Below are 13,689 nucleotides of genomic sequence, written 5' to 3'. Positions count from 1 at the left end.
GCAGAAGAACATATAGACTCGTTTTGCGTGTGGTATAGAATATATATTTTAAATCTTAAGTCTCAAGCTTATAAAGTTTCCGACATGGCTAAATTGAATTTATAGGGCTCGATATGCCTCCTTCTGCCTGTTACATATACATATAAAAAAAATATAGACAGAAATTTGAAGAACGGAACGGAACAATATAAAAAGAAATCGGAACAGGAATCTCATTTTTTTTCATCTAAAACAAAATGTGATCGCAATTACGTTCTGTGGCTTTTGCACACACAGCGAACAATCCTTTAAATTGTCGAAACAAAGGTTTCCCAAATTTACAATAAATCCTGGCATCATGCGATTACTGCAACTGCGACATAGGTCAGCGTAAATCAATTTTATACCTGATGCCTTTACGACTCATATTTTTGACGCTATAATACTCACTATAAAAAAACTGACGATAGATTATATCTTGTAAGCCTGCCAGCACATTTAAAATTAGTACTAACCGATATACTATATAACAAGCCTTCACTTTTTCCGATCTCGTGTTTTATTATTTACTTGGTGCGGATTAAATAGTCGCTTGCTTGATTCAAGTTCAAGTCATACAGGCAGCCCTCTTGATGAGAATAACTTAAAACAATTTAACGAATTTATAGTGTTGTTTAGTTGGTGCCTTGTGAAATTGGGTCAATCTTCACATCGGGAAACTTAAATTCGGGAAATTTAAGCATATCGGTCTTTCCATCGCTGCCGTACTGCTTGGCAACACGCTCTAACTCGTTTTTCAATTCTCGCTCAATTTCAGGATTCGAGTCGACCATCTTGCCGCCCCTGAAAATAATAAATTATAAATATATGTAGATCCAATGCTCGTGTCTTCATTAGCTACTTACGCGCTCTTTTGCTTATATTCGCGAACTTTGTCAAGGAACAGCTGCTGGATGGGATCTGATGCCTTGTTCAGAGCTGGTGCAACTATGGCAATGTTGCGACGTGCCTCAGTGCGTAGAACACGGACGCCGGTTAAAATTGATTGCGACAGCATCTGTAATACGATAAAATAGCGTTAATCTTCCTCTGTGGTAGCAATTCGGTAACCTTAAAAGGTTATGTAATACATTTTGCATTTGCAGAGCTTATAGTTTCAAAATATGTATTAACAAGTTTGCATATGCCAAGTGGTTTATTATTATTATTTACTTATTTACTTTTTTACTTTTCAAATCATTTTTACTCTTTTTTTATTACCATATTTTCCTTTTCAAATGCCTCTGTACTGTATGTGGGGAAAATTGTCAACCGAATAACAGAGTGACAGTAAAATTTTAACATAAAAACTCCAAGGTGCAAAATTGGAATACTAAAATACATACATAAACAAAATACCTAAAAAAATACTGAAATATGTATAGATCGCCATTATATTAAGTAAGTTAACCGCAAATGTTATTAAATATAACAAATATGTACTCTAAATACTTCATATCGCAATGCAAAACAATTGAAGGTGTATTAAATTAAGATAGAAAAACTATAAACACAAGTAAAACTAAATATTTTATTTTTGTCAGCCCACATAAAGAACGTCCAAATAAGTCGTGGGTGGTGTTAATTTATCAAGATTTAATTTCCAGCGACCAAACTTACTTTTTTTACGTATTTTATTAAATATAATTAATTATTTTTAATTACCGATATTGTGGTGAGACGGATGTCCGCTGTCGTGCAGCAACGATATTACCTTACGATGTATTCCCAATAGTTTTCAACTATCGTAAACGCTTCGAGATAAGCAAAGGCGACCTCATAACTATCGATAACGAGGCATTATAAATATCGAAGTTACGTTTTGGCAGAGTATTGAATATATAAATGTTCTGTTGCATTTGTAAGGTGTTGTTTCGTTAGCGATAGTTAGGAGCTCGCATTTGCTCATCTCCAAGCGATGACGATATTTAAAAACTATCGTGAAGTCATTGGGAAGAAATATCGATAGCCTGTCAACATCGATAGATCATGTTTCTGATATCGCATATCGTTTGAAGCTCATTTTCCACGTCAAACGATTGCGAGCCGAAAAGAATAAGCGTTTTTATTTTATATTTGTGGAGTAAAGCTTAATACAATCGAGATGGTGAGCTTGTTACAGGAAATTGACACAGAGCATGAGGACATGGTTCACCATGCTTCGCTCGATTTCTACGGATTGCTGCTGGCCACCTGTTCGTCAGACGGCAGCGTCCGGATTTTTCACTCACGTAAAAACAACAAGGCGCTTGCTGAACTTAAAGGACACCAGGGACCAGTATGGCAAGTAGCATGGGCGCATCCTAAGTTTGGCAACATATTAGCATCCTGCTCTTATGATCGCAAAGTAATTATATGGAAATCGACTACACCCAGAGATTGGACTAAGATGTGAGTGTTATGTTTGTATGTATGTATTTATGCTAAGTACGCGCTCGTTATCTAGTAAAGCCCTGTTTCTGTATGTATGTTTCATCATTCATTTACCTTATACTTCCTTCTTTGCTTTGCCGCTTTTCAGATTCGAGTACAGCAATCATGATTCCTCAGTCAACTCAGTGGATTTTGCGCCGCCTGAATACGGTCTAGTTCTAGCGTGTGCCAGCTCAGATGGTTCAATTTCTGTGTTAACATGCAACACGGAGTACGGTGTTTGGGATGCAAAAAAGATACCCAATGCACATACAATTGGAGTGAATGCTATTTCCTGGTGTCCGTCACAGGCACCGGATCCGGCTTTTGATCAGCGTGTCACTTCGCGCAACGCAGCAGTAAAACGTTTGGTTAGCGGTGGCTGCGATAATCTCGTCAAGGTTTGGCGTGATGATAATGATCGATGGATTGAAGAACATCGTCTCGAAGCACATTCAGATTGGGTTCGTGATGTGGCATGGGCACCATCAATTGGGTTGCCACGGTTGCAGATAGCCTCGGCATCACAAGATCGTCATGTTATTATATGGAGCAGTAATGCTGATTTGTCACAGTGGACATCAAGTGTACTACACACGTTCGATGATGCAGTATGGAGTATTTCCTGGTCCACCACGGGCAACGTTCTGGCCGTAACTGGTGGTGATAACAATGTTTCCTTGTGGAAAGAAAACAGTGAGGGTCAATGGATACGCATTAATTATGAATCAGGCATTGCCATTCAATCGAAACAGCCGCATAATTTACACAACCCTCAACAGCAGCCCCAACAGCCATCAAATATACCAATGTCGTCGGACTCTGAACATAGCTCGAACTTATCAAATTCCAACTTGTCAAACTCACAGCTGTCAAACTAAAAATGTTAAATGGATCGTGGCTATGGGCCGCTTCAATATAAAAATTATGGTCAATATATCTTGATAATGCGAAACATATTTTAAATAGTGGAAATACAGTTTTTTTTCAAATGGTGAGCGTCACCTGACATTTCGTCGATTTCCAGCATTCTTCACTGCAATAATCGCGTAATGTGGTACGTTCTAAAATTAAGAAAATTAAAAACTTGTTTTTTACATTCTTAAAGCTTAGCGTCTGTTAAACAGTTTATTAAGGCGACTTTATATTTCATAACTTTCGCAACATTTTTAGAATGACAAAATATTTCACCTAATTATGGAGGGCCCTAAATCAATAAAAAAAATGTTGGTTTCATTAATCAAACGCGGTAACAATCAATTGAATTCTGATGCATAGTCTTATTGCCCACCAGTAAATGAACCTCAGCAGTCCAGCCCACTCTATCAACCACAAAGTTCTACTTCTGCCGGTTGAGGTAATTTCATTTTATTCATTAGGAAGGAACTTACGCATTTGTATAAATTGGAAACACGTGCCGCAATAAAGGGAACAATGCAAATTAACCATTAGATTTTGCGAAAAACGTGAAATACGTCTCAAATGATTTTCCATATAGATCCTTGAAAATGAATCCACCAAATCTCTGACCCCCATTTCCACCAAGGAGGAATTCATTTTTGCAAGTGTAGCACCCCTCAAATGAATTTGAACAAAGAACTTTGAAATTGTGTTTGAGCCAGATTGGATGGTACGCTGTAAAGTTTTATACAAATGTTATTCGCGAACAGCATTGCAATTGTATGTGTGTTTGAGCTGATTTTTTAATTGTTTTTCTTTTCAGTATCGATTAGTTGTTGGCTTGTCTGTTGAGTAGACGTCCCACTAATATATCATATAGCTCTATCGACTGTGTAATATAAATCCTTTCGAAATAAATCCTTTAAGACAATAATAGAGCACAAGTTCAGATGGTTATGGAATATTCGGTGTGCCGGTGTCTTTACTTTAATTGCCTATAGTCCCAAGGTGACATTTTAAGGGTTAAGACTGAAGCAATATTCTGATTGCCCTGGTAATTGAGTTTAAATAATTAAAATTAATCCAATCGAGTTTAGACCGGGTTTAATTTAAATTCCAATTATAAATCTATCAATCAATATAGCTTTTCAAGGCCTCAATAAATTGATTCAGAATAGAGACAGTCACATTGAATAAAACTTTTCATTTCTCAAAAAAATATTTCATCTACAAATCAAAAAGAATAAGAATTATAAAAATACACTTTGAGCAATTTAGATGAAATTGATTGGCCGAACAGCAACCTTGCATAGTGTTCAAATCAGGCTGTAGACGAAAGAAATGTAGGAGATTGGGGTATGAAATAATAAGTTTCATATCATCCGCACACATAACTTCATGACCATGTTGTATAACAGATAGGAAATCGTTTATAAAAATAGTAAAGTTCTAAGATGACTACCTTGAGAAACACCAGAAGTAACGTGAACCTGTTTTGAGGAGAGGAATGCTATAAGATTCTTTCCAAAGAGATGGAAAGACAGAAGATTCAAGCGATAGACAACTAGGAATATTGTCAGGGCCAGGAGAGTAAAAAGACTTTAAAGAATTTATAGAAATAATGAAAGAGGAATGTGATATAGTAGGAGCGTAAAAATTAATATTAGGACAGACAGCGGAGTATGTTGGAAAAAATAAGCAAAAAGGTAAGCAGCATCAGAAACATTCCGGATTGTACCCGCTAGTATAACATATGCTAGCTACTATGTTGTACGGCCTTCTTAAAAAAAAAAAAAAATGTAAAAATATCAGAGCTATTTCCAAATTAAGTTATTAATATTAAATCTATCTGTTTTTGTTTGAGCTCTCTGAGCAGACTTTTGGAATGTGCTTGTAGACTTTTGGTTGTGCGTTCTTAATTATTAGCATAACTATAGGTTGGGCTTCCCGTTCAGCTCTTCTCACCTCACCTAAGCAATTGTTGGCGGTAAATTTTTATATGTGCCTTAGGCGCTCAGCACTCACACTAATTGTGGACTAGTACGGGCCGTGCAACAGAAATGGGAGGACTGTGGTGATGTCATGGATGGCGTGCACCTGAGCCGTCATCAATATTACAGAGTCAACAACCAAGAAACCTAGGCATATTATGGGGCTCGTGGTACTGTATGAAACAGTCGCTCGTGGCCAAAACATACTTCGAAACGAACTCGTTTCCCGTACTCAGCGTGGCTTAATCGCGCATTTCGTTCTTCACCATTATCCTTCTCACAGGACTAGGACCGAGCGCATTGCTTGAAATTGTTACAAGAGTTTTCTTTTCGTATGCGCCATTGATTTTTTCGTTTCTAATTTTCGAATTTTTGGGCTGTTTGTGTTTTGGTTCTTTGAGAACTTTCACTTTTGTATGCACGTACATATTTGCATGTTTCTTGACATACAGGGTGCACGGCTTTGAACTTTTGTGTAAATTGTATAGATTTTATTCCTGCAGTCGTTCGCAAAGTGAAAAGCTAGACACTTGGATCACTTGATAATATGTTTAGGCCCAATGGAAGCGTGGCGAATCTTCTTGAATTTCCGAGTTAGAATGAGGATTCTCGTCTAAAAATCAATCGATAGATAATCTGTTGTAAGCTATTATTGGAGTAATTTACAGCTCGAAAGTACTTGACACTAGGTAACCCCCACTTGTACTTAGGTTCCAAAATAGTGTATAGGCAAATAAAAAGGTGAAAGCTTTCGAGTTTTAAACAAGAAAAACTTGATTTAAGCCTGCCATAAGAGGTCATACGTCTTGATCTTAATCCCAACCGAGACGACTGGATATATCTAACTCGTCCGCAACTCCATCTTCCACAGAGACCTCAATTTGACACCGGTTGAAGATATATTTTTATCAATGGGTTGGTTTGGTTTTTTGGTAGACCCTTTTGTGGATACAGTAGCAAAAGGCACACACAATCAAATGCTCTATTTTGTATTTCTTCGTCAAGTCAAGCAAAATGAAAAGCAAAAAAAAGAATCTGATCTATTTTAATTTCATAAAAACCTAAATGAATTAAATAAAATAATAATATTTTATGTTATATGGTGTGGGGACCTCTTTTGTCTATAATAAAAAAACAGTCGTATTTCTGCAAAGGTAATTAATTGTCGGTTTGTCGAAGAATTCTTAAAAAGACCAAAAATTAAATTTATTTATTTAATTCTGGATGCAACAGAATTCTAAGCATCAACTCTTGCAACTCCATTGATTGAAACAAACATAAATAAGAATCTCATATATCTTCAACAAATGGTGGGCTGCTTAACCCATATAGATTCGAAGAAGTCCTACAGAATGGACAATTTGGTATGTTCATTATTTTAAAATGTGTAAAATGAGTAAATATTTTAAAATCCAAATCGCTATATTTGTTATCGGAACGAGTAACTTTTAAGACAATAAACATCACAAGGTAACCTTAGCTAATTAGTTATAGTCTTGCTTATATAGCTAGTCTGTATAAATTTGAAATGAACTTGATCTGATCGTCGCTTTTGCCCATTCCTATTCATGACTTATTTCGTATCTCATGCCTGCAAAAGAACATCCTTTGCCACATCTTCTCCACTGAACTCTCTGTTCCACTAATGAAATCTTCGGTTTCAGTAATCCCCAACGATTCACTGACCAAGCTTAGTTTGGGTGTAGCTCATCGGACTAAAGTTCTCTATTCTCTATAGTTCTTCTATTCTCCACCATTAGCTCTTGTTTTTTTTTTTAATATATTAAAAAATAAGACGGCTGGACCTTCAAGTGACATCCCCCTTTGTGTTAGCTTTTAATTTAAAAATAAATAAATTCTATTGAGTTATATTGAAAGGAGGGAAATGCCGATGAAGTCAATTAATTTTGCAGCTATTCACAATTATGGCAATGTTGTATGACTGTATTTATTTAATTACGCAGGAATTATTTAATCTATTTCGTGCGCTTTCACATTTTTTGCACAAGGCTTGAACGTTTTCACTATTTTGGTGTTTCCTTTTATGTTTAAAGGTCAAATGCCTCTACTCTCTGCGCACACGAATAATAATGCGAAAAATCAAAAAACTGCCCACAGGCCTTGCTTAGTCTCCCCATGGAATATAAAACTCACTGGACCCTACATACATATGTATATAAAATGCCTATGTATGCATACATGTAGACTCAGAAGTGTGTAGGTATGTATATTTGTTTGCTTCTTTGCAGTGCTAAGTTGGCCTTAAGGGTTGTGTACTGTGGTCGTAAGAATGAAAATTTAAGACTGAGCTCCACTTCTATCTAAATATATTTAAGATCCACCGAATAAAGACCCGTAAGTTGGAATCATCTAAAAGCGAAGAATATTGTAAAGAACCGAACCAAATAAATTTCAACAGGCTACGAAACGGGCGAAACTTTTAACTACGGGTCGGAAATTGCGAAAAGTGTGAATCGAAACTTCAACCAAATAATCGCATTTTTCACCAAGGAAGCTTTAATTCTCTTAAAGATTCTGAGAAATGAATTTGAGCCCGAAATCCCACAGCCCAAATCTTGAACTCCCATTTCCACCAAGGAGGTGGAAATGAATTTGAACGAATTTAATTGAAACCGAGTGTGACGTAAAACAAAAAGAATTCGAAACAATTGTTAACTTCTATTTCGCATGCCTTATCTTGTAATTGATCCGAATAGAGTTACTTAATATGCATGTAGGAAACCGGAGCATTTAGAATACGGCTCGGAAACAGAATATTCTGGGTCTAGGTGCAATTAGACTTGACGATAATATGAAATTAAAGTACCCAAAATTAGCGTTCACTCAAGAGTTGATGTGGATGGGTTGGGTTTCTGGTTTCACTGCGTAAACATGATGACCCCTTGGCATGCTCATGGCCAACTCCACAGATTTCGTGAGGAAATTATATACTCGCTCAGTTGGGCACTTTCCATTTGCTGGCTATGTCGCACTAATTAATCATCAGTTAAGAATAACATGGCAGCCAGATTGTGGACAAAGAAATGTTTCTTTAATTACTGGGCTCCACGTATATAGCTGCAGCTATCCAATTTTGAATTTATTCCTTTTCTTGTGGCTTTTGGCAAGTTCGTGCTAGTTCTGTATAATTTTGCTAGGATTTGCGCCAGAAAACTTATCAATAATGCCAAACAGAAATATATATATATACATTCCATTTTACGAGAGAGCTATATGGCACATAAATGTATGAGACTTATTTTAATGGGGTACCAAAGATTTTCGAATATATTTTGTTTATATTATTATATATATATATATTATATAGCTGTTTGATCTAGCCCGATAAAAAAAACAATCGTTTACTAGAACGATTCCGATCTTTTACTTGATGAAGAGCTGAGATAGTATGCACATGGATAGAACACGGTGTTTTTTTTTTTTTTTGCCTTCGTGAAATCCATTTATTCGATATGCAAATGCTGATTTGTAAAATTGGCAATTTCAAATTGTGGGCGTGGCACGCAACCTTTCCAAGAGAGCCGAAAGCAACAAGCGCCCACTCAGAATTGATGGTAGTGCAAGTGAAATGTAATTAGAGCCACGACCCGAAAACCGGCCAAAGAAGAACAAAAATAATGGCTAAAATAAGTATTTGATGTTGTTTTAGCAAAACTGGTTACTCTTGATGTTCTTGTTGTTGTTGCTGTTGTTGTTGTTGTTGTTGTTGTTGTGCGTGCTAATGCCACCCTTTATTGTTGTGTGTGACTTGTGCACGTATTAGATGAAGGTTTCAAAACTAGGCTATGCAATGGCTCTAATGACTTCGCCATTATAATAATACACACATAGAGTTACACCAGGGCGAGGACGAGGCTGCCACGAGGCCGCATCGACTTTAACGCAACAACAATAAAAAAAATAGCACGAAGGTAAGAATCCAAAAAAAATTCGTCTTCGTTAACGCAACTAACACGAAGCCAGCACAAGTGCGTTACAGTTCAGTTTATGAGCACATACATACATGTACCATATACATATATATATATATATATAGATACTCTGAAATGCGACCAAATTCAAATTTCGAGTTAGCAAAGTTCAAAGGACGCCTCAGATTTTCGCATCGTCGCGACGGTGTAGCCCACCTTGAATTCGAAGACGCCCCTCCACGCCCTCAACCCCCATCAAGGTTAGTTAAGGGCGTTAGTTTACAATGATTTAATAAGACGAACTGAAAAATATAACAAATAATCTTATACAAGTAAAACATAAAACATGGGACAACGTGCTGTCGTCGCATATAAATATATATTTTTATTAAAAGCACTTTGGGCTTAAGCTCTGTGAGAGTATGCAAGCTTCGTAGTCGGGTTTAGTAAATTTAGGTGCTCCATGAGAGCGGACTGGGGCTCAAGGGTAGGCCCGCGGACCAGCGCGAGAGAGTAGTAAGTCCCCTTCGAGCCGTTGAGCCGTACCGTGCAGTTAGTGTAGAAAACTTAAGCTACGTGTGCCTCAGGAAATTCATCACTTGAATTTCGAACGCGCAGGCGACTGGTTCGTTGCTTTGTTGGTTCAGATCCTTAGGATATCCGAATAAAAGAGTGAACTATAAGGTGTACAAATCTATTGCCTAGTTGCTTGGTAACAATACTTTTATCTGAGCACACAGTTTCTGACTAAATCAACGGATTAAAGCAATTTGTTATCTTGTGCTCACAATTATTGTTGTGCAAAAATTGTTGCTAAAGTACAGCGCAGACTATAAAAACATTTAGACTCTTCTTCAAAGATATAGTGCGTGCGAACTCTCTTGCTGTAGTAAGCGATTAAATAATTTATATAAAAGCTGTATTTTGGCGCCCAATTTTGCCCACTCACGCTCGCTGAAAGTGCACCAAAATGCAGCCCTTGAAGCGTTTCACACAGTGTGGCAGCCTAACTATGCTCTTTGGAGTCTTCATCATACTCTTTGGGGTGAGCTCCACGGCCTTAACTACATTCGGCAAGACCAATAATCAACCGCCGCCCACGCAAGGTCCCATAAGTAAGTAGAACTCGTAGACGAAGCCAAGGTAAAGGAATTCTAGCAATAGCAGAATTTTATTTTCACTTGAAATCGTTTTTTACCGTCGCATATTATTTTGTGGCTGCTAGATATGTATGTACTATATAAAAAATTGTATGTTACGGAATTTGAAATTATTTAAAAAAGAAAAGTAGTACATTTCTTGGAGTGCCAAAAACGCAATACCCTTAGATACATAATACATAATAATAATAATAATAATAGTTTGCTTAAGATATTCAATTGACCTTTACATATTATATATGCATTATTTATTTTTTTAATAATTTTTATTATTTTAAAACAACGTCTTTCCAAAAGGTATAGGTGTATATATGTATATGTATACATGATTTTTATAAAAATTCCAAATATGTCAAGAATCAAGAAATATAAGGCCCATGGAATTTCAGTACTATCTTGTTGTTCAAACAAATCACAAGAAATAACAATCTTACTTCTCTAATACCAAAAAATGAGCGTTACCCTGCTTCAGCCCCCTAGCGCCTAATGACATGCCATGTCTGACAGCTCGACTAGCTCGTACAAATAAGTAAACCGTTTTTCCGGCTTTGAACTCCAGCATAAATCAGAAATTGATCAAACAAGTCAATCAAATGCAATGACAACAATGCTAATGGCTGACAAATCGCTCAAATTATCGGAGTATCGCGCGCAGTCTAAGCCAAGATAGGCGGGACGGAATGTGCTGATATGTAAATATATTGTTAATGACTATCCGGTATCAAGAATCAGGAATAGAGCCGTTCTTCAAATTGTATACATTATGTTTATCTATTCAGCTTCCAACGGAAACTTTACCCATCCCTTTTTTCGCATCTTTCAAACAAATAGAGTGGATTTTGCGGAAAGTATTAGGCAATTATCAGATACATTCTCACAAAGATCTTTCGACCTGGCTTTTCTATCCAAGAGGGTTGGTTGTTATGAGAACTATGAAAAAATCAGATCAGTCACTTTGTGGTGAAATTTCCCAAAACTACGTCTTGTCATGCATATAGGGTAACTAATAGGGTTAAGCATTTAGTCAGTCAGTCAGTCAGTCAGTCAGTCAGGACATAGTTTTATATATAAAGATAATCAAAATTTGAGCCTATAGAATCATAAACTTGTGTATCGTTGACCTATTTTCTTTTCAGTCAAAGGTCGCGAGTGCAGCACCCACGATGACTGCTCAACAACAGAACGCACCAGTTGTGTAAAGGATCCGAATGACTACAAGATGCGCTGCCTGTGTGGAGATGATTCGCCGCCCTCGAATGGACTCTGTCCAGATGTGCTCAAAGGTAGAAACATTTTCATTTTCGCTGCCAAGTGAATGCCTTAGCTAGCACGTACCTAATTGGGAGGCATGCACATTACATTTATAATTCAAGAGCCCAACCTCTTGGCAGCAAGCTGTTTTGTTTGTCAGTAACTCAAGTACGAAGGGGTTGCAAATGAGAATTAAACAAAGCAACATCATATATGTACATCATTCTCAAACATTTTACAGATGGAGCCCTTTTAATTTTTCAAGATTTCAGCCTAAGTTAGAAACACAATCTCACCATAGTTATCAGACTATATTTATTATAAAATCACATAAGAATTGTGAATATCGTAAGTGTCATCCGCTCGGCCTTTAACTCATTTTTAATGACCTTCGTGAAAATGAATTAATGAAGTGCTTCACACTTGGTAGTTGGATTTGTGAAGAAAAGTTTGTTTGTCGCTTGCTGGCTTTGTTACTAAAATTACTCCAAAAAACGAAGCCAATACCAGCCAACCTTAAATTTGTTAGTTTTATTTAACTATTTTGAAGTGCAGTTCTATTGGAAGCTATATGACATATTAGTATAATAGCCCAGCCTGCTTATTTATTATTTGCTGTTGTAATTGTTTTGCCATTGCTTTGTAACATTACTAACTACATACAAGATGCGATATTGAAAGCGACCTCAGGAGAGATTTTCGTTATGGTAGCGTAATGTCAAATTTATTTGAGAATGTCGTGACTCAAACGGCAAGGCATGAAATCGCCGCAGTGCCAATTTGTGACATGCACAGCTCAGAATATTGCAAATATACTTACATATTACATGTTAATATACTGACATTTTAAGTATGTATGATTGTTCATAAAATTATACCATACCAATGTACTTTATATATATTTATATATATACATATATAAATAAGAAAAAGTCTTCAAAGCAATTATATTCTGTGTGGACGAAACTTTGGCTCTAATACATTTAAATCAGCTGCCCCATTGCATTTACATATATAGAGTAGATAAAGTCATTACGCCGTCTTAATTAATGCAGAAATAAATATTTAATAATTTAATTGGAAAGGCAAGAATACAATCGAACAATTGCATTAAATAACTAGTTTTAGTTTTATTATTTTAAGTAGCCACTTATAAAATATATATTACATATATACATAACTCACATTTAAAGCAATATCGTACTTGTGTTTAAAGATTAGTTCCTATAGATTGAATTCTATAAATTGAGTTACTTAAGTGTGTGTCCCCTTGCAGGTCTGCGACATAGATGCAACAGCAATCACGAGTGTGAAGATGGGATGGTTTGTCAATTCGAGAACAATAATCGCACCATTGGAGTTTCCAAGTTCATGTCCAGTAAAACCAAACTGTGTCTTTGTGATAATGATAATGGCTATGTGGAGGACATTTTGCATGACATTTGCAGTGGTGGTGAGTTCTAATGCAAATTTCCATTGAATACTTGAAAATGTAATTTTTCGTTTGATATTTTTAAGCTAATCATCAATATCTGGTTAACCTTTTGGTATCCATCGTCTCTTTGCTGACACCGTTCTTTTTCTCGGCTCATATGAGCATGAGAAAGCATTTCTAGAAGGCTTCTTAAACCACGGCTAACCAATCCCAATCTAATATTTACGGTAATGTCTTTAGGTGATCCATCGAATGTGCCTCAATAAATCAACAACCATAGTTCGAAACTTTAAATGCTCCAATAGTGCTCTCTAAATTCAGTAAGCTATTAAATTAGCTATACAAATGGTGAAACGCCACATTTTTGTAGTCATTAGCCTAAATGTTGTTATATTCTATAAGTTTCATAAGTACCACCGTCAAATTTATTCGCTTCTCACACAAGTCGCGTTATACATCGTATACATATTATATTATATTATATTATATTAATGGTTTTTTATAAATCCCCTAACAATAGGCAGTACTTATTTAAAACATTAATGAATAAATGTTGCCTGAAATAAAATTTTATTCAATTTAATATGTAG

The 13,689-nt window shown here is 36.2% G+C and overlaps 3 protein-coding genes across 4 annotated transcripts; 2 read left to right on the top strand and 1 right to left on the bottom strand.

The window, feature by feature from the left end:
- Positions 1 to 515: 515 nt before the first annotated feature.
- On the bottom strand, positions 516 to 1,376 carry ATPsynCF6 (ATP synthase, coupling factor 6). Of its 2 annotated transcripts, XM_002052937.4 has the most exons (3): positions 1,240 to 1,376; positions 885 to 1,036; positions 516 to 822 (listed from the first exon to the last, which is right to left on the bottom strand). In XM_002052937.4, exons 1-3 carry the CDS (start codon positions 1,360 to 1,362, stop codon positions 654 to 656), a joined length of 444 nt encoding a protein of 147 aa, XP_002052973.4. In that variant the 5' UTR covers positions 1,363 to 1,376; the 3' UTR covers positions 516 to 653. The 2 variants fall into 2 exon arrangements, with proteins under 2 accessions (XP_002052973.4, XP_070062827.1); XM_070206726.1 differs by lacking the exon at positions 1,240 to 1,376.
- Positions 1,377 to 2,018: 642 nt separating this feature from the next.
- Sec13 (secretory 13) lies at positions 2,019 to 3,389 on the top strand. The gene is made up of 2 exons (XM_002052938.4): positions 2,019 to 2,409; positions 2,540 to 3,389. The coding sequence occupies exons 1-2, from the start codon at positions 2,123 to 2,125 to the stop codon at positions 3,309 to 3,311; spliced, it is 1,059 nt and encodes a 352-aa protein (XP_002052974.1). The 5' UTR covers positions 2,019 to 2,122; the 3' UTR covers positions 3,312 to 3,389.
- A 6,459-nt stretch (positions 3,390 to 9,848) lies between these two features.
- Positions 9,849 to 13,393, top strand: sosie. Its single transcript, XM_002052939.4, has 4 exons — positions 9,849 to 10,368; positions 11,550 to 11,696; positions 12,941 to 13,117; positions 13,183 to 13,393. Exons 1-4 carry the CDS (start codon positions 10,224 to 10,226, stop codon positions 13,278 to 13,280), a joined length of 567 nt encoding a protein of 188 aa, XP_002052975.1. The 5' UTR covers positions 9,849 to 10,223; the 3' UTR covers positions 13,281 to 13,393.
- Positions 13,394 to 13,689: the final 296 nt, after the last annotated feature.

Source organism: Drosophila virilis, chromosome 2, assembly GCF_030788295.1.
Source record: "Drosophila virilis strain 15010-1051.87 chromosome 2, Dvir_AGI_RSII-ME, whole genome shotgun sequence".
Classification (NCBI taxonomy): Eukaryota; Metazoa; Arthropoda; class Insecta; order Diptera; family Drosophilidae; genus Drosophila; species Drosophila virilis.
Note: the sequence above shows the minus strand (reverse complement) of the source record. Positions and strands in the feature narration are given on the sequence as shown.

Coding starts and splice junctions, on each gene's coding strand:
- ATPsynCF6 (XM_002052937.4), bottom strand. CDS start 1,362: ATGTATTTTAGTATTCCAATTTTGCACCTTGGAGTTTTTATGTTAAAA. Junction 1,037..1,239: donor CATTTGAAAAGGAAAATATG/GTAATAAAAAAA, acceptor ATCGTATTACAG/ATGCTGTCGCAATCAATTTT. Junction 823..884: donor GAATATAAGCAAAAGAGCGC/GTAAGTAGCTAA, acceptor TATTATTTTCAG/GGGCGGCAAGATGGTCGACT.
- sosie (XM_002052939.4), top strand. CDS start 10,224: ATGCAGCCCTTGAAGCGTTTCACACAGTGTGGCAGCCTAACTATGCTC. Junction 11,697..12,940: donor CTGTCCAGATGTGCTCAAAG/GTAGAAACATTT, acceptor GTCCCCTTGCAG/GTCTGCGACATAGATGCAAC. Junction 13,118..13,182: donor GCATGACATTTGCAGTGGTG/GTGAGTTCTAAT, acceptor GATATTTTTAAG/CTAATCATCAATATCTGGTT.
- Sec13 (XM_002052938.4), top strand. CDS start 2,123: ATGGTGAGCTTGTTACAGGAAATTGACACAGAGCATGAGGACATGGTT. Junction 2,410..2,539: donor CCCAGAGATTGGACTAAGAT/GTGAGTGTTATG, acceptor GCCGCTTTTCAG/ATTCGAGTACAGCAATCATG.